This window comes from Rhopilema esculentum, chromosome 13, assembly GCF_057945365.1.
Source record: "Rhopilema esculentum isolate cy_ngs chromosome 13, ASM5794536v1, whole genome shotgun sequence".
NCBI classification, from domain to species: domain Eukaryota; kingdom Metazoa; phylum Cnidaria; class Scyphozoa; order Rhizostomeae; family Rhizostomatidae; genus Rhopilema; species Rhopilema esculentum.
In genome coordinates, this window is record NC_142827.1 from 2,194,975 (window position 1) to 2,217,725 (window position 22,751).

The 22,751-nt window shown below is 36.2% G+C and overlaps 2 protein-coding genes across 3 annotated transcripts; one reads left to right on the forward strand and one right to left on the reverse strand.

The window, feature by feature from the left end:
* Nucleotides 1-134: 134 nt before the first annotated feature.
* LOC135692266 (ADP-ribosylation factor-binding protein GGA1) lies at nucleotides 135-22,516 on the forward strand. 2 transcript variants are annotated; one of them, XM_065210355.2, is made up of 19 exons: nucleotides 135-275; nucleotides 1,826-1,910; nucleotides 2,624-2,699; nucleotides 3,242-3,340; nucleotides 4,261-4,384; nucleotides 5,059-5,096; nucleotides 6,565-6,621; nucleotides 7,395-7,475; nucleotides 8,614-8,748; nucleotides 9,368-9,452; nucleotides 10,073-10,198; nucleotides 11,130-11,267; nucleotides 12,455-12,504; nucleotides 13,564-14,011; nucleotides 15,165-15,254; nucleotides 19,604-19,668; nucleotides 20,712-20,819; nucleotides 21,160-21,270; nucleotides 22,111-22,516. In XM_065210355.2, exons 1-19 carry the CDS (start codon nucleotides 248-250, stop codon nucleotides 22,201-22,203), a joined length of 2,037 nt encoding a protein of 678 aa, XP_065066427.2. In that variant the 5' UTR covers nucleotides 135-247; the 3' UTR covers nucleotides 22,204-22,516. The 2 variants fall into 2 exon arrangements, with proteins under 2 accessions (XP_065066427.2, XP_065066428.2); XM_065210356.2 differs by having other exon boundaries at nucleotides 13,564-13,999; nucleotides 22,111-22,489.
* On the reverse strand, nucleotides 14,889-18,719 carry LOC135692268 (melanocortin receptor 5). Its single transcript, XM_089112086.1, has 3 exons — nucleotides 18,029-18,719; nucleotides 17,423-17,487; nucleotides 14,889-17,181 (listed from the first exon to the last, which is right to left on the reverse strand). Exons 1-3 carry the CDS (start codon nucleotides 18,336-18,338, stop codon nucleotides 16,438-16,440), a joined length of 1,119 nt encoding a protein of 372 aa, XP_088968212.1. The 5' UTR covers nucleotides 18,339-18,719; the 3' UTR covers nucleotides 14,889-16,437.
* Nucleotides 22,517-22,751: the final 235 nt, after the last annotated feature.

Below are 22,751 nucleotides of genomic sequence, written 5' to 3' on the forward strand. Positions count from 1 at the left end.
AAAAGTAGGGAGGCATGCCCCCGGCCCCCCTTTCGTCGGAGGCCCTTCTGTGATACCCTCATAGTCCCGCTCCTGATGGTTAGGAAGCGAAGGAGAAATGGAGACGAGCACCAGTTAAATTAAGAATAAATTATCACCTTATAAACTGATATAAAAACAAGTCTAAAAAACAAAATTCCTTTAGTGCTTCCTGCCTCGCTGTTTCGACCCTTTACACGAAGTACTTATCAAATGGTCACCCAAAGAAATGGCGGAAACACTGGAAGACATTTTGGGTAGGTTTTTCCTTTGATATTTTGCAATTTGTTATCCTAATATCATATTGTGTTTTTAGCTATCCAGAGTATGTCATATTAGGCTTGTTTTACAGTATCTGGATGAAAAAGTTTGAATTTTAAACGAGATATTTAACAATTTCGTATGCTGTGTTATTGGTAGTGTTGTGTACTGCGGAATTAGGAACACCTCATCGTATTCTAATGATTATTGAACGGCGCTAATTTCGAGATTAGAATACCTTTTTGCAATTCTAAGTAGACTGTCTTTTAACGAGTTTTGATTTATTGACTTTTTTGGTAGTGTTTGTATATTAAGGGTGAAAACAGTACAGGACTGGGCTTGACAAGGCAAATGAGCCATGGCTTTTGTATTTCTGTGTTTAAGTAACTCAAACTCAAAACATTTTTTCAGCAAATCAATTAATTACACGTTACGTCATTTAAGCAAGTTGTTCAAAATTCACTTATTAAATCCAAAATTACAATAAGAACGTTAAAGAAAAAACAACCCTATATACAATTAAATCAGCTGACGAACACATGAAAAAACTCAAGATAGAGCTATCAAAGCCATGTGTCCGACTCAACACGACTTAAGTATGATTTCTAGCTGTTTTTCTTTGGCCAACTCAACCCACCTTCTTGATTTTGTATGCCCTTTCCAAAGCAAAATTAAATGATGGAGTTGAAAGATTCTATTTACAAATATAAAAGCCACAGAATGAAAATACATTAACTGTTCCAAGGTGACTGAAGAAAAGCACCACGACAGGTCCGCAAATTTAAAACAGTCTCTCAGCTGATTGTAAACAAGCAACCCCCCAAAGGATCTGTCTCTAAGGATTTTTATTTCAATTTTTTGATATCAAGTTAATATACCATGCTTCTTTGCTGAAGGGCTCCCCTGAATCATCATAATCGTCATCATCACTTTATTACAGTCCAAATTTTCCCTTTTTCAGGGGGTTACTGACTTTCGTTCCATGATTTGGTGTAGCTTCTCCACTTCAATCGGTTGTTCGTGTCCAGAAAGGTCAATTCAACTTTATGACACTCATTTTTCATCATTTCTTTCCAACTCAGCTTTGGTCTTCCTCCCCCTCTGCTGCCTTCAATCTCCAAAACAGTCTTCACCACCTTTCCTTATTACATGACCAAACCATCAGTTTCAACAATTTTGTCCTCCAATCCTAATCTTTCCATCAACTCTTTTGTATTTATTCTATCATCAAACTTCACTCCACACATCTTTCGGATCTTGTGTCTTTCCATTCTTCTTAAAATACCTTCTTTAACTGATCGTACCACTTGATCTTCAACTGAAGGTGTTTGAAAATAGAAACAAATAAAACAAAAGCCATGGCACATTTTTTAGTAATTGCCTTCAATATTCAATGATAATCTTGGAAAATATAGCTTGTTCCATTGGAAACAAACTTTATACAAACTTTCATATTTATAACCATATAACCATTTTACAGTATTGGTAAGATGATTCTATCTAATATTTTCATGAAAATTAACTGAACATTTCTCTTTGTTCACAGAGAAAGCAACCAACCCAAAAAATTTTGGAGATAACACCACATTTGCAAATGTTTTTGCTGAACAAATTAATAAGGAATTTGATGGGTTTGTGTTGTTCGTTTTTGCCATCACTATCAGTTGTGTCTATAGCATTTTGAAGTAAAAATGATAATTGTACATTATGAGATTATTCTTAGGAGACATGTAATGATGTTCTAGTGATACCAACCATAGGCTTGAAAATTTATGATGCTGTATTTAGGATTTTATAAGAAAAATGTGTAGAGATACCAGTAAGGGAATTAAAGCTATAATTTTAATTGAGCAGTATTTTATTTGTTTGTACAATATTTTATTTGTACAATATTTTTGTTTGATGTTTGGCATTTGACCACTGGGTTGTGTTGATAAGCAGTCATCTATGCTAGAAAAATCCAATTAAAAATGTATCTTGCATGTGGTACTTCATCCAAAATGATGATAATATAGTTAGCAATATTATAGTTAGGATGTACATTATTTCTTATTTCTTGATAACAAGCACATGCTTGAAACATCATGGTTTTAACTATCAAACTAATTGATTTCATTCTGGTGTTAAATTTTTTTGCTTACTGTATTAAATCATCTATGCCATTTTTTATTTACAGAAATTAGACAGGTATTATGAACAAAGTTTTATGAAAATTCTTTTTTTCTGAGAAACTGTAATAGTTGATTCAGGGAAAAAATCTTCTGAGTTTGGTATGAACATCGAGAAATAAATTGTTGTATTCATTTTTGTTGTATGAACAGGTAATGATTGTATTCATTTTTAGACCTGCAAGAGCAGTTAAACTTATATCACACAAGCTAAGTCTTCACCAGGAAGTTGTTACCCTTCAAACTTTAACAGTAAGTCAGTTTAGCAGTTGAATATTTTTTGCAACTAGAATTGTTGTCATTGCTAGATGATTGCATTTAGTGTTGAAGTTAGAATTGCATCTCAGAACCATCCTATTCTAGATACCAAACTTCTGCCTACATGTCATTGAGCACCATATATATTTCTTGTTAACAGTAATCATCATTAGCTACATAACATTATTTATTTAGTGATCCAGGTTATTGGAAAAACACTTCTCTTTGATGTGAATCCTAATACAAAATATTAACAATTTAATCTATGCAGAAAAATGATAATCTATGCCAGATGAGATATTTTTTAAATTAGTTTAAATGTTTTATAACTTTCTTCAAGTTTTCTATATCAATACTGTCCAATGTTTTAAAGTATTGCCATCAACCATTTTATGATCTTATCAGTTGTTTCAAAATGTCTCCAGAGCTTTTTGTTTTAAACTACATTGTTGTTTGATGTTTTCTGAAAGTAGAGATTATGATCTATTGTCCTACCAGTTTCCTTTGAGAAAATAAATATTTTTTCTTCTCCATAGGTGTTAGAAGTGTGTGTGAAAAACTGTGGGCAAAGGTTCCATCAAGAAATTGGCAAATACAGATTTCTGAATGAATTAATAAAACTCCTTTCTCCAAAGGTTTGTGTATTGTGGTTAATTTGTTTCGTAGGTTTCGCTTGTTGTTTCTTTTTTATTTCTAACTTGCGTGAAATGTTAGCACTATAGTTGAACTTCTAGGTGTAATTTCTATTTTGGTAAGCTATGTCCCTCTGCACGATTGAATTCCTGTGACAAAGTTCTTTGTGACAAGCTAACTGGCAAATTTTCTACCTGTTACTGAATGTTTGATATTTGATTTAAAGTTTCTCTTCTGATTGAGCTTAAGCCAATTACATGGAGCCTGGCACCGATGGCAAGCTTGCAAAATTCAACTTTTTCTAACAAACAGCTTGGTTTTCATTTATCTTTAAGTAATTTTATTGAATAAATCCTCTAACAACCTTTTGCTATTCCAAGTAATTAATAACTCACAAATACCCATATTGAAAAGAGAGTAGCACTTTCAATGGAAGAGGTACTTATTTTAACTGCTGTCACCTCTTCAAATGTCTTCTAAACTCATAAGTAAAACAATAGAATTAAGTTTATTTGAGAAAGATCAGTGTGACAATGGCTTTTGACAGGCAGTTCCAAAAGTTCAAAAAATAATTGTCTATGGTGCCAACAAGTCAAATACAACGAACTATCACCAATGTGCCCATTTCTACCTTATCTGTCAGTAAAAAATGAATTGCCACCCACCCCTCACCTGACCAGTTCTCTTTTAGAGGTTTGAAAATATTCTTTACAATGATTTGTCATGAATTCAAGCCTCAATCATGATGACACACGTGTTGATTGTAGTCCTGCTCTCAACTCAGTTTGTATCAGAGAAGGCATTAGGTATCCATGTTGTGAAAACCGAATTTTGTTTTCACTTCATTTATTTTTATATCTTCTTAGATGCAAGATACTTAGATTTTCAGTAACTGTGGGTAATTTTTTCCTTAACTAAACAGTATGACGGAGGCATTACATCTCAAGCTGTCAAAGATAGAGTGGCTGAAATAATGTACAACTTGTATGTGGGTTTGCCATCTGAGCTGAAGATTGCAGAGGCATACAGGATGCTGAAGCAGCAAGGTATATCTCAATCATACCATGCCTTTTTTAAAACTCCCTAGAATAAAGATCATCTGTTGATCATACTGCCATACACATTCCTATAAGAACCAGATGATTTTTGCAGAGACTCAATGTTATTTTTGGATCATTTGTGGTACCATGTTTCCTACTGTTGTTCTTTTTAAACATTGATTTTTGTTTAACTTACACATGCTATAAAGGCAACTAATAATAAACAGTTTTGCAGGTTTTTTAGTAGCACAATTAATTAGTTGTTAAAATAAAATGATCATTTTCAGCTTATTTTCCATTTGGGGCTGGTCATGTTCTTACATTGTTCTTAGTTTTTGACCACTAAAGATTTGCAGTGTCTTGTAAAATTGCAAGCATATAACAACTTATCAATTTATTTCATTATGTAGATAGCAGGAGTATAGAAATGTGAAGTCTATAAAAATAAAAGATAAAGGTGTACAGATACCTCTATTCCCAATGAAATCTGATAGCAAATTCTGTTTCATTTGAGAATTCACTCTTAAGATTATGTTACCTATTTAGGAATCATTGATTCTGTAAACCCAAGTGTGACGCTCAATTTATAACAAGGTTTGCTTATTATCCTGCCTCCCATTTTTGTTTATTATTCTATTTGCCTTTTTCTGAAAAAATTGTTTCCATATTTTATGTTACAGGTGTTATCAAGAGAGATCCTGTCAGTGACGATGCAACAGTAAGCAATTTCCAATAGGGATGTACCGGATATCCGGTAGGCCGGATAATCCGGCGCCGGATCGCTGATTTTTTGAAAATCCGGTTCCGGCCGAATTTGTTTCCGAAATCCGGCCAGTTGCCGGATTTTCCAGAACTTTAATCATAACTAAGAAAATTTGGAAAACCAAGTCAGACTCCCTTCATACAGTGATTAAAAATGGATTTTTCAGAACTAAACAAGATCAACGATAAAACAAGCACCTTGAAAACAGATTTGAAATGAAAGTGCTCGTCATCACGAAACAGGATGATATAATTCACAAATTTGGTCCAGGGTTGCCAGATTGGCTTTTTAGGCCAAATTTTTCATTTTTGGCTTTTAGATTTAGATTGCTTGGAAAAATTGTCTTTTGCTTACTGCATAAATTTGACCTTGTTGGCCTTTTCAGCAGAACGTCCAAAATTAATAAGTAATTACTACATTCATAGAATAATTAGTAGTTAACTACAAAGTGTTAACCAAATTTCAAATTTTATCACCTAACCTAAATATTATCTTTATATTAGCAAAGGGTTTTGGAAAAAAGTAAGATTCTTATCAAAGTTAAGAAATTATCTAACAGGCACAAGCTTAGAAATATAACCAGTGCCTGCTCGATGGATTCTTGAGAGAGTTTTTGATTTGGCCTTTTTATGAGCATTTTTGCTAAATTTGCTCACCAGCCTAGCCTTCGTTTGTAAATTCAATCTGGCAACTCTTTGATCTTCTCGCTATACATTTTTTTGCAAAGTGGCTCAAAACCTTTTATTACTGAAAATTCTATAAATGGTCAGATTATCCGGTAGAATCCGGCCGGATATTCCACGAAGAAATCCGGTAAATCCGGTTCCTGCCGGATTCTGAAAATCCTGATCCGGTACACCCCTAATTTCCAAGTTATTAATTCCTTGCAAAATGTATTTTTTGGGTTGATTTATTTTTTCTTGCCATTTTTATTTAGCAATGATGTCCTTGAACCCACATGTATCCTTCTTTTTAGATAAAAATTGACAGCAGTTTCCTAGTTTACCTTGATTCTGCTTGCTACAATTTCTGCTGTATATCAAGAATTCATTTTTACAATCACGCTTCATAGATCTAATGAGAACATGTCTCTGGTGAAATTAAACAGGTTTTAGTTTGATGCAATTCCACTGGTTGTAATCATGGCTGGACGAATGTGATATCGGCATGACCACAACTATCTGCAATGTTGCTTCAAAGTTGAGTCAATGAATGTTTGGACGTTCTGAAAATGCAGTCTTAAGAAGCATAAGAGTGCTATCTTTAATATTCCCTTTTTCTAACACGATCCTACATCTTTGATGCCTTTTAAGGATACTGCTGCTGAATTCGAGACCTTATCCAAAAAATATGGCTGTTTTTGAGCATCACTTAACTTTAGATTTCGTATCAAAGTTTGTCTTATTTTGATTGGTTCCTGCAGCAAAGACCAGCAAATCGGCCTTCAAATACTGCATTAGACGATGAAGAAAAATCAAAGGTAATTCTTTATCTAATTTACATTTATCATCTTATATATTTATATCTTCTGTTGTATATACTCTAACTGTCATCTTTAAGGAGCTCCAATTGGGTGTTTTCCATCAGCATCTATGTTTACAAGTAGTGTCAATTTTAGCTTCAAAACTGTAAACAAATTATTATAATAGAATAGGCCAGAGTAGCAGAAAAGAGTGACGTAAAGCTTTATGCTAACGACACGGCTGCCAAATGTAAAGGCAATGATGTGAGGCAAAACCGATTTTGAATTGATGAATCCAGATGAATTAGACCGATGAAAACGGTGAGATAGAACAACGTAGAAGACAAAGAACTAGGGAGAAAAGAGTTTGTAACATGGACATTCATTGATTAGATCAAACGAACTTGTCTCTCATCACGGCATACATTGCTTCTTCATCACACCCGCCACGCTCATTTACAACGTGCCGTCTTTCCATGAATTGTGGTACCAGGGTTTCAATCGTCCTGGGAGGTTTCGGTTTCCTGGGGTGTATCAGATATTACCTCTGTTCCAACTAACCTCCAGTTTCTTCGGATCCATTTTACCAGAAAGGCGAGAAGAGCTGTAGTGCCAAGAAAACGGCAAAGTGCAAAGAAAACGGCAAAACTGTAGCAAAATAAATGAAATGAAAAGTGTGTTGAGGGCAAAGGAGCAGCTGCTCCCCGTGCTATGACACCCCTACATCTTTCCCTTGTTACACCAATGAACTCGAATCACATCATAACTTGGTAATTCTATTCCACTTTCAGCTACTTGCCATGTTGTTAAAGAGCAAAAACCCCGAAGATTTACAGGCAGCAAACAAGCTAATCAAAACTATGGTCAAACAAGTAAGTTTTCTGTAGCCAGTTTTCTGTGACCCTTATCTGGTCTATGGTGTCAGGCAGTGTGAGTGATGGTAGTTTGAGGCCGATCTCCACTAGACGATTTTTAAGACGATCGTCAATCGCGCGACGAGTCGCGCGACCATTTCACTCGGTTTGTACAATGCCCCAAAGACGGGGGACCAGGGCAATGTTCCCCATCATTTGTTACAATATTTCGTTTAGTCTTTTGTTTGCCCTAGATTACCCCCGCCCCCACTTTTTGACTTACGTTGGAGCTCTTGTGGTATTATACTTGACATATGAGAAGCTTGCGACGGGTAGTTTATACTTCAAGACAAGTATATCAGCAAACACGGTTCAGTGTCCCTTTCAAACATGGTGCAGTGTCCCTTACAAACATGGTGCAGTGTCCCTTGCAAACATGGTGCAGTGTCCCTTACAAACATGGTGCAGTGTCCCTTACAAATATGGTGCAGTGTCCCTTGCAAACATGGTGCAGTGCCCTTTGCAAACATGGTGCAGTGTCCCTTACAAACATGGTGCAGTGTCCCTTACAAACATGGTGCAGTGTCCCTTGCAAACATGGTGCAGTATCCCTTACAAACATGGTGCAGTGTCCCTTGCAAACATGGTGCAGTGTCCCTTGCAAACATGGTGCAGTGTCCCTTGCAAACATGGTGCAGTGTCCCTTACAAACATGGTGCAGTGTCCCTTGCAAACATGGTGCAGTGTCCCTTGCAAACATGGTGCAGTGTCCCTTGCAAACATGGTGCAGTGTCCCTTACAAACATGGTGCAGTGTCCCTTGCAAACATGGTGCAGTGTCCTTTACAAACATGGTTCAGTGTCCCTTGCAAACATGGTGCAGTGTCCCTTGCAAACATGGTGCAGTGCCCCTTACACTCGTTCTGTTAAGCTTGCTGTCAATGTCCGTTAACATTCGAATCGGATTCCAATGCCAAGTTCGAAGCGAATTTTTCGCAAAGTTTTGAGCCAAGTCAAGCAAAAGCAGGAACAAAGAAAAGGGGTAAAAAGGAAGGAATGTAGCAAATGTAGCAAAGGAAAATGGGATAGTGAATAAGGGGGAGGGAAATAAAAGGGAAGTGTTTAGTTCTTTTTTTTATTTATTTTTTCTTTTATAGGAAGAGGAACGTCTAGAGAAATTTTCCAAAAGAGTTCAAGAACTCGAAACAGTCTCGAACAATGTAGATTTGCTCAACGAAATGATTAATGCATACAGTCCTTCCATGTCTGAGAGTGACCAAGTTGTCATGAGGGTAAGTGACGTCATCTTCGCCAAACTTTCACTTTCCAGGTGACATCTTCAGCAAGTAAGGAGTATTGCCTCGCTGAAGTCCTTTTCATTTGTTCAAGCAATGGAATTATGGGATGTCAATTTGTTCTTATAAATGTTAGCAGGGCCTCCGACGAAGTGGAGTCCATGGCCCCAACTTTTTTGCAAAACGATAGAGCTTTTTAAAAATTATTTTCTTATGATTGTTAAAATCTTCCTTGCATCCCCCCCCCCCCCCCACTTTCCAACCTACTTTCCAAATTGCCAAAGTTCTAAAGCATGAAACTATACATATATATTCTTCAGTCATGTCTGGTTTATCATTTAGGTTTAATTCAAGGATTAAAACTCCAAGGTTCAGTAGTCATAAGTCATGGACCTAAGATTCAAGTGTCATCACCACATTTTTACTGACAATGAGAAGGGTCGCCAACTTTTTGTAATTCTATGCGTAAGAATCATTAGGTATTGCTACATCGAGAAAAAGGTCAATTACGCTAAACAAAAACTTTTATTACTAATCAGAGGGTATTTTCTGATTTTTGTGATCGATTACCATAAAAGTATAAGATTAAATATCATTTTTTAAATGTTTGCTTTAGGATCTTTATGAAGCCTGCTTAAGCATGAGGACTCAACTCTTCCGGATCGCAAGCCAATGCGTTGAGGATAAAGATGATACTCTATGTAAGTATACACGATTTTGTCATCTCTTTTGTCCGTATTTCTTGCTTCACCCCCTGGCTTCATCATGCCGTTTTCCCTATTTTATAATTTCTTTTTGTTTTCTTTCATCTAATTCTTCTTTATATAGTTTTTACTTTCTAAACAGCAGTTTTTCTTTTTATCTTTTTTTGCCAAGGGCTTTTTCCCTTTTATGCAACAATTTAATCTAACCTTAAGTTTCTCTGCATTTGTTTTGAATTTAGTTGTCTTGTTTTGTTTCTACATTAAGTTCTCTACCATTTTGGTCGAGCGAACATTCTTCATTTTTCTTTGTCCATTTTCTTTCCACTCTACTCGATCCTTTTCTTCCTTCTATTTACTGAAGCTTCTTGTGTTTTGATGGTTTTAAATGTTTAAGAATGTGTTTTCTATTGAATAGACTTCGGCTTTTAGCAGATTCGTAACTTTTAAATTCCACTCACCAAAGCATGTAAAACTATGTCCTTACAGTCTTGTAGACTTTTATGTAGTAAGTACAAATATTGTAGAGCCATGTACATTCTCAACATCAGCAATTTGGTAGGGCCATCTCAAAGTACTGTTGGTAGAACATATATTACTTTCCTTATTATTTTTCATAGCTGAAATCTTGGCATTGAGCGATGACTTAACCAAAGCTATTGACAAATACAAGCGTGTAGTTATACAGGGGGAACAAACAACGGAATCGACTGATACATCTTCAGAAAATGTGCAGCCATCAATTGGTAGGCTTGTCTATCTTCTAAAGCCATTTAATGAAATAGTGTACAACATTTTTCAAGTAAATGTTTAAAGGCACGCCATTGTAACTGTTTGTCCAGTTGGTATTTGTTGTTAAAAGTAACATATTTGTGATCATCTTCGTAGACTTGTAGGAAGTAAAACACTATCAGTATCAATGCATTAAATTGACAGAATATATGACGCTCAAACTCTGAGCATTTGATGAAGGGTTTGCCAACTGACGTTAAAAGAGTGCGAGAATTGAGCTTGATTTTTTTCAAATTTGTAGCAGATATTTAGCAAACAATAATGTTGAGAAGCACCGCTATTTTTGATAACCTTTTTTATCATGTGTGCAGGTGTTTATTGTATTTCATAATAGTCGCAAACTAATGCTATTATTTTACAACCAGGAATAACCAGGTTATGAGAGAGTCTGGTTAGAGTTTGATAATAACAATTTTATATTGAAGCGCCGAAAGTGTCAAGAAAATGAAAAAAATAGGTTGGGAAGATAAGGGTTGTAACGTATCGCTTAAGTATCACATGCCAGTTTACACACACCTGCAATGTCCGCCAAATATCTTGGAATGCTGACGTCAATCTTCAAAGGCGAATTTAGCAACCCCCCCCCCCCCCTCCCTCACCCCTAGGAGGGATGATAATAGTCTCCTTTTGAACAAAGAAGGAGATCAGCGAGTACTTTTTTCCTTCAAACTTCTATGATGTTTTTCTAGACTATCAACGTTGATTTTAAAGAAGAAGTGGAAGTAGTAATGTTCTAGAAACGAAATGGAAATATAATAATACAACGCAAATTGTCGGGTGTTTCAGGTAATTAGTGAAGGCATTGTAACTTCCATATGCAGCAGTCTCCCTTATCCGCATTACGGTGCATGACCCCCTAACATCTCGTGGATCTTATTGTTTTAGAAAATTCAAATCAGCCGCAGAACTCGGTAGATTCCTTGCTTGACATTGGCCTCGGTTTCGACGACCAGCCTCCAACAAATGCATCAAGGCAACAAGCGTCATCTACGTCATTTCTTGATGAGCAGTTCAAAATGCTTGGTAGGTTATAATTTAAACAGGCAACTCTCCTCAAGTCCACCTACCCCTTGCCAGTTTTATCCGTTTCCTAACCTAAATATTCCAAACCTTGAAGCCTGGTTTTCATATAGCTTTTACGTGAACCCCCTAAGGGACCCTTTAACTACAAACCGCGCGTAACAGGTGGGCATGGCGATTGATAATCGTTTTGATTGGCTAGTGTGGCTCACGTGTCAGCGATGCATGTTTCCATAAAAAGTTGAACGTTGAACTAGATTCAACTCCTGTAGGGCATTGCCGGCACGTCGGCGACAACCTTGTGGGAGTGTTTCCATTCAACTTTTAGCCGTCGATGACCTGTCGGTGATGCATCACCGACGTTTCGCTGACGCATAAAAGTTATATGGAGCCAGGCTTAGAGCTCAAATTTTCTCCTATTCTTTTGTTTCCCTTCCTGGTTCTTCCCCTTCTCTATCCACTTATCCCACCCAATTTTACCTCCCTTTCCTTTGCTTTTGGCTTCCTCTCTTTTTCCCCTGTTTATACCCTTACCCTTTCCAAATCATTTTGTTTCGATTCCCACTCGCCTCCTTTCTTTTTCTCCCTTTTTAATCGAAGGTTTTTTTCTCAGAGTTTGAATACATTAAAATGGAAAACTTTCAGACAGAAAAGTTACAGCAAAGAAGCTTCCGACCAAAAAACTTTTGGACGCATTTTTTAAAATTTTTGAGAAAATCAACTGTAATTTTACGTTGATATGTCATAGGTAACTTAAACTAACTTTGAATGTGTAAAAAGAAAGGCTAGGCGGAACAAGTATCACACTGCATCAAAGTCCTTGCACACCGTTGGAAAAAGGAAGCCGACTGACACACTCTTTCCACCAACTGCTTTTCGATATCTTCATTTTTATGTATCGAGAGAGATCTTTTTGTTGCGTTAAAAACACCTGAATTCTTACTGGCTTTAACATTTTCAAAACATTTGTCTAGGCCCAGAGACAAAACCTTATGCAATATATCTTTTGTCACTTAGTTTAAAGCATTTTTAATGCATAGTTTCGCTAAATATGCTTTTATTTCGTGAGCTGTTTTTGCAAGCTTAATTAGAAACTCGAAGCCATGTAATACAGTTGACAATGACCGGAATGGCACCCTTAAGAAACGGAGACTGTTGCTTTTAAGTTCTGAATTTGATTTTTCACCTAGGCCTTGACGATGGTATCTCGACATCAAGCATTAATACAATCAATTCACAAGTAAGTGCAGTGCACCGGTATTCATCGGTTGAAATGAAAGCTTCGTCGCAATTTTTCTACCAAAGTTTCTTTTAGGCCGTTTACATATGAAATCTCAACACTTGCTGAGCTCAACACGGGCTGAGATTTTAGTCCATCTTTTAGTTTGTCATCTGTTCCCGTTATAAATCTGGGAATTAATCGATATGAGCTCATGTTTATGACCATGATTAATCATTTGGAATAGAGTAAACGATATCCTACAATTCACCACTTTCACTTCAACACATTGGCCTCTGCAAATCGTCTGAAGCCATGGTCGTAAAGAAGATTGGAGTGTCGATTTCGATATTCGAATTACAAGCTGACTCTGTTCCATTTAATTTTCTATAATCTATAATCACGTCCCCCCCCCCTTCTGTTCTGGGGAGGATGGGAGTAAACCCATAGAGCTAGTTTTGTTCCAAGCTTGATAAACTTGTCTAGGTTTATCATTGTTGAAATTCTGTTGAAATTGTGAATCTAAAAGATAATTTTGCAAAAGTTTTGAAGATGTCGGCATATAGCCAGTTTTTGTATACCCGTGCAGTGTAAACAATTCACTGCGATTCGAACATTCATTAAAAAAATTTTAATGACTAAGGAAGACGGCCAGTAAAAATTTGATTGTTTTATTGAGCTTCAATTTTGGAAGTTTTCAGTGAAATTTTCAGTTGAATTGACCAGAGCCTGAAAACCTGTCACTTTTCTTTGGAGATCGCCTGTGGTCTTTAATGCAAATATTTTATGTATTTGATAATGTACAGTAAATTTGTAGTAAGAACATGCATGAAAATGTTGAAATTGTTGATCTAGCGCAATTGAGATAAGTTATCAGGATGTAAATTGAAAAAAGGTGTTCGTAAAATTTGAAGGAAAATATAGAAGTATGAAACTTGCTTCAGGAAACTAAATTGGCAATCAACCGCTCTTTCTTGCAACGAATTTCTATGAAAATTTCCTTTAGTCCAATTAAACTTTTATTAAACAAATAGTCATGAAATGCCTACGAGATGACGCTGGTGGGATTTCTTGTTTTAGGCCTCCGCAGGATATGAATGGGGTGCTTTCGGAAGTGCATCAGCTCTGCCCCCACAGACGGCTGTTCCCCAACAGGGGCAGTTCTACCCCAACAATCAATTCAATGCAAATCTTGGCAACATGGGTAGCATTGCACCAATGATGCCATCGGGGAATATGGTATTAAAAAACTACAGTATGCCACAATCGCAGCAAATTAGGCCAACAAACACAACCTCCGGTGGTGCAGCTCAGAACAAGGGGACGACGGGGGTGACCAGAGCCCCGGCAAACGACCTTCTTGGATTTGATGTTTTTGCTGATTTCAAAAAGGAAGATGTGAAAAGGACGAAAGAAGTCGATGAAGCAAAAAATGTTGATACAAAAAAGGCAACACAAGCCGGGGCACTGTTGGACCTAGATGATGATAATCATGTTCAGAATAATCTTCATTCAAGTAATTTGAATCATAACACGAATAGAGTTCTTAAATGATGACGTCACAAAATATATTTTTGAAAATTTTTTGAATTTTGATCCAATAAACTGAAAGAGCATCATGAAATACTTTAAAGGTGCAAAATCAGTTTAAAGACATTACAAATTGGTTGAGATATGGCCTCGTGTGAACATCTCTTTTCTCCATCAAACCTCTGTAATTTGTTCTCTCTTCAAAACTTTATAAACAGAGCCAAAATAACGGTATTCCTTTACTAAACTTCAAATCTTTCATTGACCTCATCTCACCCGTTTATTGAATATTTAAATGACTTTGCATATTCAGAAGTATTTCATTGTGTTCTTTTATGTTGTGTGGTCAAAATCCAAATTTATACATAGATTTTATTGTGACGTCGTACTGAAGCACTCTATGGCTCACCTTTTCAACTTCTAAAAAGTTTCAAACTTCTGTGAATATTTTCTTATATAAAGAGATTAACAAAATTGCAGTTATTTGTAGCGAATATTGGCTTATTAGGCCCTCAGCTCGAGAAGCGAGGCCATCTTTGCTCTCGATTTTCTTTGGTTTTTTCAAGGAAACGTGATAAAGAGAGGGTATTTTTTGTGCTCCACGTCAGGTTTCTCAGGAATCTAATTTTTGTGAATTCGATTCTTCATGCCTAGGCTATCTGAACCACGAAAAAAACATGGTTCGAATAGGTATAAATCATTCAATTTATTGTTGAATCAGAAGAAAAACTTCCCGAATCTGAAAGTGGGCTGTAGGAATCGTTACATGGAGTATAATTTATTTAGATATAACATGTATTTCACCATTGTAACACTCCTATATTCGAGCAGAGGATGGATATCGCCATAGAAATAGGAGGATATAGCAACGCATATTGGGCCTCAGCATAAAATTGCAGAAAAACAAGTTAGAATTAGGTAAAAGTCGCAGAAAAATTAACACATGCCAAATATTTGAATTTGTAACTTCATGCGTGTTTAGGTCAACAGTAGGATCTAGGATTAAATTCGTTGTTTGACAAAGAATTGAAAATCGTCAATTATTTTTACAGGGTTTAAGGCCAAATTTGCCGCAAATACACACTCAGTTTTCACAACAACTCATTTGTTTAATGGCTACAAACCTCTCATTGTAGACTTGTTTTTATTAGAAAAACCAGAAGAGAAGATAGAAGAGACGAAGACAGAAAGTTTGTCGGCTGTTGGAGGATATTTCGTACCATTAGAAGCAATCGAACCCTGTGAGTTATACGCTTCACTCTGTTTTGTCTCTAGCTTCATTTACACTAACATTATAAATATTAAGATACGTAGTTGAAAATCTTAACAATTTAAGCTCAAACAATTGATGTAAATGATTGAAAATAACATTGGCAATACGAAGTCAGATATTTAAAGAAGACAAGCAAAGCGTGTTTGATAATAATGCATAGAAGCTATCTACAGAGTTCTAAAGTGTGACGTCACCAAAAACCTATTCTTAGAATTTTTGAATCTTAATCACATAGCATAAAAGATCTTCATAAAATACTTCCACATATGCAAAATTAGTCAAATATGTGTAAAATCAGTTGAGATATTGCCAATGAAAGATTTGAAGTTTGCTAACGAATCACTGTTATTTTCGCTCTGTTCATAAAGTTATGAACAGAGACCAAAATATAAAGGTTTGATGGGGGAAAAGCCAATACACATGTGACCATATCTCAGCCAATTCGTAACACATTTGACTGATTTTGCATATTTAGAGGTATTTCATGATGCTCTTTCGGGTTATGGGATCTAAATTCAAAAATTCTAAAAATATATTTTTGTGACGTCATCACTTTCGAACTCCATTCGATAAAGACCTCTGAATGGTTTCTAATGCTGTTTGAGATATGGATTCATAGATGTTTTGGTGTTTCGTATGAAAAAAAGGGAAATTTGATTATTTTAAAGTTTATTGAGAGGCCAGGATCTTTGATTTTTCTTTAATTTATGGAAGTAAATTTTTCTTCGAATTTCCCACTGAAAACCTTTGTTCAGTCGTATGTGAAAAGTAATCAAGCATTAAAGGCAATCTGTCTCGTTGTGGATTGGTTAACGAGAACAATAGCTGGAACAATAGCCTAAACACAATTCCAGCGCTCCGTCATATTTTTTACAATGCGATGAATTAAAGGGGGACTGGAAACAATAAAAATATCTTTGTTCTTATAATCAGTCAACGTCGTGACAGATTGCCTTTAAAAGACGTAGGCGTGTGAAAAGTATACTACACTTGCCTATAAAGCTTTAGTATACTCAAATGTTTGCTTTTTTCAAAACCATTTTTAAGTTTTGTACCACCAAAAGACTGAAAACATAATGGCTGAAAACAGTTTTATGCGGTTATTCTCAGCGATAAAGCGTTCAAGTGAATATTCTCAAATGCCAATTGCGTTACACTGTTTCTTCTGAAGATTCTTTGTTGCTCGCTCCGTGGTTTACCATACCTCTTGCGCTTTCATTTCGAATAGCATATTTATTCTGTCGAAATTTTTTGCACAGTATTACGGCAATTATCGAACGGCGAAATGGGCCTAGTCGTATAGTGCATACAAATGGGTTCATAGCGCTGTTCACGCTCACCAATATGAACTGCAAGTCTCGTAATATATGGCGCAAATCGCAACTGCAAGTTTCGCAGAACTGCAAAATGTAAATCATTACAATAGCGGGCAAGTAACAGCAGATGAAAAGACCAAGGATGTACAGGAATGCCCTCGTTACTTTCTTTTCCGTCCGCACACGGCGAAATTCCGTTTGGTCAATCACTTGCGATGTCGTATTTTGGATATTCCCTGGATTCTGAAAGGCGCGTAACTCATTCGCTTGTCTTCGAAACGCTTTGTAAACTTCGCGGTATGTAACAACAAGAAGAATAAAAGTTAGTAAGACTGACAAATGCACAAAAACCATTAGATGATTGATATAGCCAATCTTGAGGTATACCATCGAAACTGCTCCAGAGAAAAGCCATATTGCGAAAGACATGAAAGCACATCGAAGCATCGACAGTCTCTTTCGATACCTGATAGGCCAACGGATGGCGACAAACCTATCCACACTGAGCGCACCCAGGCTCAAGACACTTGCTGTGGAGGAGACGAAGTAAGATACATGCAATGAGGTGTATAGAATACGCTAGAGGGATAACTCTGTAGGGAGGCAGTGAGGCCTATCAATTTCCGCATTGCACGGCAAGAAGTGACTCACAGTGTATGGCGTTCTATTGCATCTCGCTATTAGGATTGTTGTTTCGTGCGTTTCTATTTGTTCTAAGAATTGACAGACTGATAAGAAAAGGCATTCTTATAAAAGGGTTGGAAGTAAACGGCTCCCGCCAGTATTTCTACGGATATAAGTGGGGATGGATCAATTTTACTTCACCGGTTTGTTGACGATTAGGCCTATCCTTACCATCAGGTTCTTCAATATATTGTCGCTTTTCTGTAAAATTTATACATTTTTTCTTAAATTTTATTTCTTTGGTACTTGCTATATTCCTCCTTGTTTCATGACCGATGCCTTGCAAGGTGATCACTTGATACACCTCGTCAAAAATATCGGCTTTAAATATATGGCTGTTTGTTTGCGAAGGTATGCCAAAAAAATTAATGAGAGAAGTCATAAATAAAAACAAACCAGGTATTCCCCTTCAGATCAACAAACTCGTTTTGTTTAATAATGTTTAGGGGCTGCGAAAAAAGCGCTATAGATCCTCCAAAACAACGGTCGGTACCATCACTGTTAATGTCCAGAATTATGCTTTACTTTCCCATTTTCCTTAAAATCCAATAATTTAGGTTCGTAGGTGTTTCAGATTTTCCAGTTTAATCACTTAAAACTGAATTTTCGCCTGAATTCTTTGCTTAATATTGCACGTTTCATTCAAGTGTTTGTACGGCACTTCTCCGTTCTTGCCGTGCAAATGAGATTTCTCCTGGCTTCACTTCTTGTGGTCAGGGCTGCCTCGAGTTGACCCTCTAGCGTATTCTATACACCTCATTGGATACATGTATAAGAGTGACTTTATATTTGGGAATGTGGCCACTTGCTTCGTCGCTATGAACGTCGTAGGATACCGGCATGGTGACTAGGCCAACGATTAAATCGCTGATGGCTAGGTTGATTAAGAAGTAGCTGAACGGGGTACGAAGTTTCTTTAAAGGATCGATGATAACCGCGAGGATGATAAGCAAATTGCCAGTTGTTATGATGATACACAAGACCAGTGATGCAGCAGCCGTGAAATGAGAGAGGCTCTTCGGTGCCCAGGTGTCCGGAAAACAGTCCACCATTTTGAAGAGCTTGTCTATTATCGCAGTCCACTAAGTCTGCAAAACTTGATGTTCCTTGTTCGTAATGTTTCTTGTTTTGTTTCTTGTTCAGATTGTCAAGTGCAGAATATCGAATGTTTATTTGGCTACTAAGTTTCACTACGTGTCTTTGTTGAATTTGTTTCCTGTTTGAGAAATTATTTCAATGATGCCAATCTTTGAAATATTTCAGTGCCACAATGATGCTTTCGAAATCATTATAATTTCGACATGTGCAAATCACGTCCGTCTTTAACAATGCAGAGTCATTGAATTGTGATAATAAAAACAAAACTGGAATTTGGCATGCTTGATTGCAACTGATTTCCATAGACCCTTTCTTCTGGGTTGGCGGGAATTTCGAATTGAAAACTTTGTCGCTTTCACCATCATCGTAAGTAAGGGGCATCAGCAAGGGACAGGCATCAAATATATTTAGATGCGCGAAAGTAAAAAATAAATCGGAATTGCATTCACAAACTGCAGTATATTTTCTGCTGTTTTTTGCAACTCTCTGTCGACACAAATTAAACAAAATCTGGATCCTAATCAAAAACTGAGTAAGTAACTTGGAAATGGGCTTTCTCGTGAAAACTCTCAGTACCAAAAAATAGGTAAATGCTAAGCAGTATTCATCAATGCGCAAAGTTTGAGTGGCTTATAAACTTAAGAGCTGCATACAGTACGCAATTGCAAGAGGTAGGCAGCAATTTAAAGTAGAAGGAAAAGGGAGCTCCTTACTCTCTTTTATATGTTACATTTTCTTTGCTTGTTCATTTGGAATACACTCTTTTTTATAAGAACACGAGCCTCAAAATTGGTCAAAAGTTTAGAACAAATCAAGAAAAGGCTGAGGGAGAGCTACTGTAAAATGAAATTTTGAGCAACGTTTTATCTCAAAAACGAGGATTTTTAGCGATGTGTGGGTGCTTTTAGGTAAATATTCAACTTTATCGGCAAATGAAGGTTGTATCATTCACTTTGTTGGCAAATGAGGCCTGAACACTTCCCTAGAGTGAAAAAAGCTAGCAATAGCACTGCTTACACCCTCTTAATTTAAGAAAAAAATAGGAACAATCCTGCCTCAGATTTTTAACAAAAATACGAACAGTCAGCCTGAACATAAATTTACTGGTTCTTGTAGAAAAGGTATTGAATACAACCAATTGCGATCTATATCTATTATGGATTATTTGTTTTGGTTTATTTATTGTCATAAATGTAATTTGAATTTTTTCATCTTTTAGTATCGCACACTCCAATCAACGTTCTCGATAAAGATGGTTTAAAAATAATACTTAATATAGTCAAGGTAAGTGCCTGTTTGTTTTGGGTTATTATAAATAGACGCTCTGTGTCTTTCAGTGCTGAGTTTGTCAAAAGGACAGACATTTGCTTTCTGGTATTTAAGTATTGCTATTAACTGAACAGCATAGACGTAGGAAGCAAGTTAAAAGTTTGGAGTCATATGTAGGCAAAAGTGCTGCACCCAAGGAGTTGCAAAAGACTCTGTCTCTGATAAGTGGGGGACCATGGCCCCCGTGTCCCCCAGTTCCTGTGTTTGAGGGTCAGCGTTCAACCTTCAGCAAATGATTCGCTTAACAATCTTTTTAGTAACGATGGTTTACGTTTTACACCGTCAATTTTGACACGCAGTCTTCTACGTTCTACTTGTAATCAAACATTATCAAGAAGCCTTTGTAATATCCTTGATTATACTATAATCATTGGTTGAAGCCTCCTGCTCCTTCGCTTCATGCTAGAAGAAGTATGCGAAAAGAAGTTTTTTTAATTAGTGCTACATGCCTCGAAATGTCAATAAAAGTTAAGTCAATAAGATTTTTTGAGGTTTTTTCAGTAAAAAACATTGCCTTCATGTATGCCCCTTCTTACTTCCATAATCAGCCACAACTTTTTGATAGCCAGCCTGTCCTCCAATCTATTACGAGCACTGGCTATTAAGCCCCCTTCGTGGATATCAAGCCTCCTTCCTGGCTATTGAACCCTCTTTCATATTAACACCCCTCCTTGATTACATAGTATGTAAAAATTCGTATTAAGAAACAATATGATTTATTATACAACCAATACAGAAAGAAAGTTCTATAGATTTATATAGCTCGCAGAGAGAATCTCAGAGCACGATTTATTGTATTGCATCGTGATTAGGTCACGTGCTACCCGAACTCGTGACGGTTCCTCTTCGTCATTATGCCATCCTAATGAAAAATTTTGTTTCAAAGAATTTCCTCCCGCAAGCATGCGCTCTTACGTTCTAACTCTACTGCGACGGTTGATTATAAACTCGTGTTGTTTGTAGTTGACGTATTTATGTTGACTGTTTTCATTTTGCAGGATAAACGAGAAGAGGCGAACCCTAATGTAATCGTCGTAGTGTTTTCAACAATATCAACAAATGTAGTCTCGATCTCGGAATATAAAGTCGAGGTTTCAGTGCCTAAGGTAAGTGCCCTGGTAAATAACTTTTGGGAGTCATGTTGTTCTCACTTCATTATTGAGATCGATTTTGCTTGTGTTACCATAATGAAAGTGTGATGATTTCACAATGTTATTTGACGGCTTCACCTCACTTTTGAAGTGAGTCAAAGTAAAGAATATGACAGATTTATCCAGTTAAGTTCTTAAATAGTCAAAATAAAAGCAAAATAAAGAACCTAAAATACAATTTAGAATGATCTTACTTCAACACATAAAAAACCTTTTTATGCTCATTATTATCTGTAGAATTGAAGTTTCAGCTAGGAAGCTGTTGTCTTTTGATAAACGAACTTTTATTCCTTAGGCGATGAAAATAAAGCTACAGCCCCCGTCAACAACAGCTCTGCCCCCCTTTAACCCTTTGCTCCCGCCTTCGGCCATCACGCAGATTATGCTTATTGCAAATCCGTCCAAGGTAAAATGTTAATATTTGATCAATTTTTCATCTGATTTATGAATTATTATGTGGTATATAATGTGAACTGTAGTAAAGATTTTAGAACCCTACTGGAACAAATTGTTGAATAGAAGAAGAAACTGTAGAAGAACACAGGGTATGATGAAAATTAATTTACACGGGGTACAATATTAATTTGCTTCATGAAACAACCTTACAAAGCTGAAAGTTTTTAATTTTTCAGAGAGAATAATTTTCAAGGAATTTCGAGCTGATCTGAACTGTTTCTATGTGGTAGTTTTGTAAAATGTTGAAACCTCAAAAATGCCAAAATCTGAAAAATGCCAAAATGAATGCAATCAGATCTACATACGGGCTACAAGATATGTATATATAGCGAAATTTTGGCCAGTACCAGCAGTCCAATTTACAAATGCATATACTTGCTAATTTATGATATTAGGGTATTCTTTATGAATCTTTAATCCCCTTTCAATTAACTTGTATTTATGGTATTTCAATGCACTGTATTGTTAAAATTTCATTGTGTTACATTGCATTTCGTTTCATTGTACCATATTGCATTGTGTTGTGTTGTTTTTCGTTGCATTGTATTGTTCCCTAGTTCATTGTGTTACATTGTATTTGGTTGTATTGTGCCATATTATATTTTGTTCTATTGTATTTCGTTGCATTGTATTGTTCTGTATCGTCATTTTACTAGTATAACGGTACTTTATCTAATATATCGTAAAATATTTTATTTTCATACTTTGTTTTGTATTATTGTATACAATAACGTAAACATATTGCATCTTATGCCATTCTTGCTAACGAATACTCCCTCTCATTTTGCAGGAGGCCATCCATCTCAAAATAAGAATATCATACAAAGCTGGATCAAATAACAAGACAGAAATTGTGACTCTTGATAGCTTTCCTGTCACGTGATCAGATCTCATAATCTCTAATTACATATCGAATCTAAATTCTTAGAGAATTATAATTCTTGTTATTAGAATTATAATTATAATTAATTTTTCTTGGCTTGGTTGTCAGTAATAAAATTAGCAGAAGGCCACTTCACAATGAATAATATGGATTCATTTGTGTCGAATTCTTTTCAATATGGATGTTCTTAATCTAAATAAACAACCGTCTGTCTTGTTTCTTTATTTTGAATGCATCAGAATCATAAAGAGAGGCCCTTGAGTGCTATTCATTCTTGTGTAGCTGTTTCGTTCTCGGTTTTGTTTTCCCATGTCTCTTGCAAAGTCTGTTGCCCTTTTTTGATTATTGGAAATTGGAGAAACCTCAAATAGCAACAGTATCATTTTTCTTATGCTTGTACCAGTGGATTTTGGACTGATTACCTATCGGTGGAATAGTGGTGAGCTTCGGAAGGCAAAAAAGTCAACTAAATTTTTGAAGCTCATATGAGAGGTTTGAAATTTAGTCGAAGAATTCTCCATCTCTTTCACTATCTGTTCATCAAAATT

What these genes read in the sequence shown, in the direction of transcription:
- LOC135692266 (XM_065210355.2), top strand. Translation starts at nt 248, where the DNA reads ATGGCGGAAACACTGGAAGACATTTTGG. An exon ending in TTACCCTTCAAACTTTAACA is followed by an intron (nt 2,700 to 3,241) that starts GTAAGTCAGTTT and finishes TCTTCTCCATAG; the next exon opens with GTGTTAGAAGTGTGTGTGAA. An exon ending in AAATGTGCAGCCATCAATTG is followed by an intron (nt 10,199 to 11,129) that starts GTAGGCTTGTCT and finishes TTATTGTTTTAG; the next exon opens with AAAATTCAAATCAGCCGCAG.
- LOC135692268 (XM_089112086.1), bottom strand. Translation starts at nt 18,338, where the DNA reads ATGGTGGACTGTTTTCCGGACACCTGGGCACCGAAGAGCCTCTCTCAT. An exon ending in CAATGAGGTGTATAGAATAC is followed by an intron (nt 17,488 to 18,028) that starts GCTAGAGGGTCA and finishes TAAATTTTACAG; the next exon opens with AAAAGCGACAATATATTGAA. An exon ending in ATCGTCAACAAACCGGTGAA is followed by an intron (nt 17,182 to 17,422) that starts GTAAAATTGATC and finishes TTATCCCTCTAG; the next exon opens with CGTATTCTATACACCTCATT.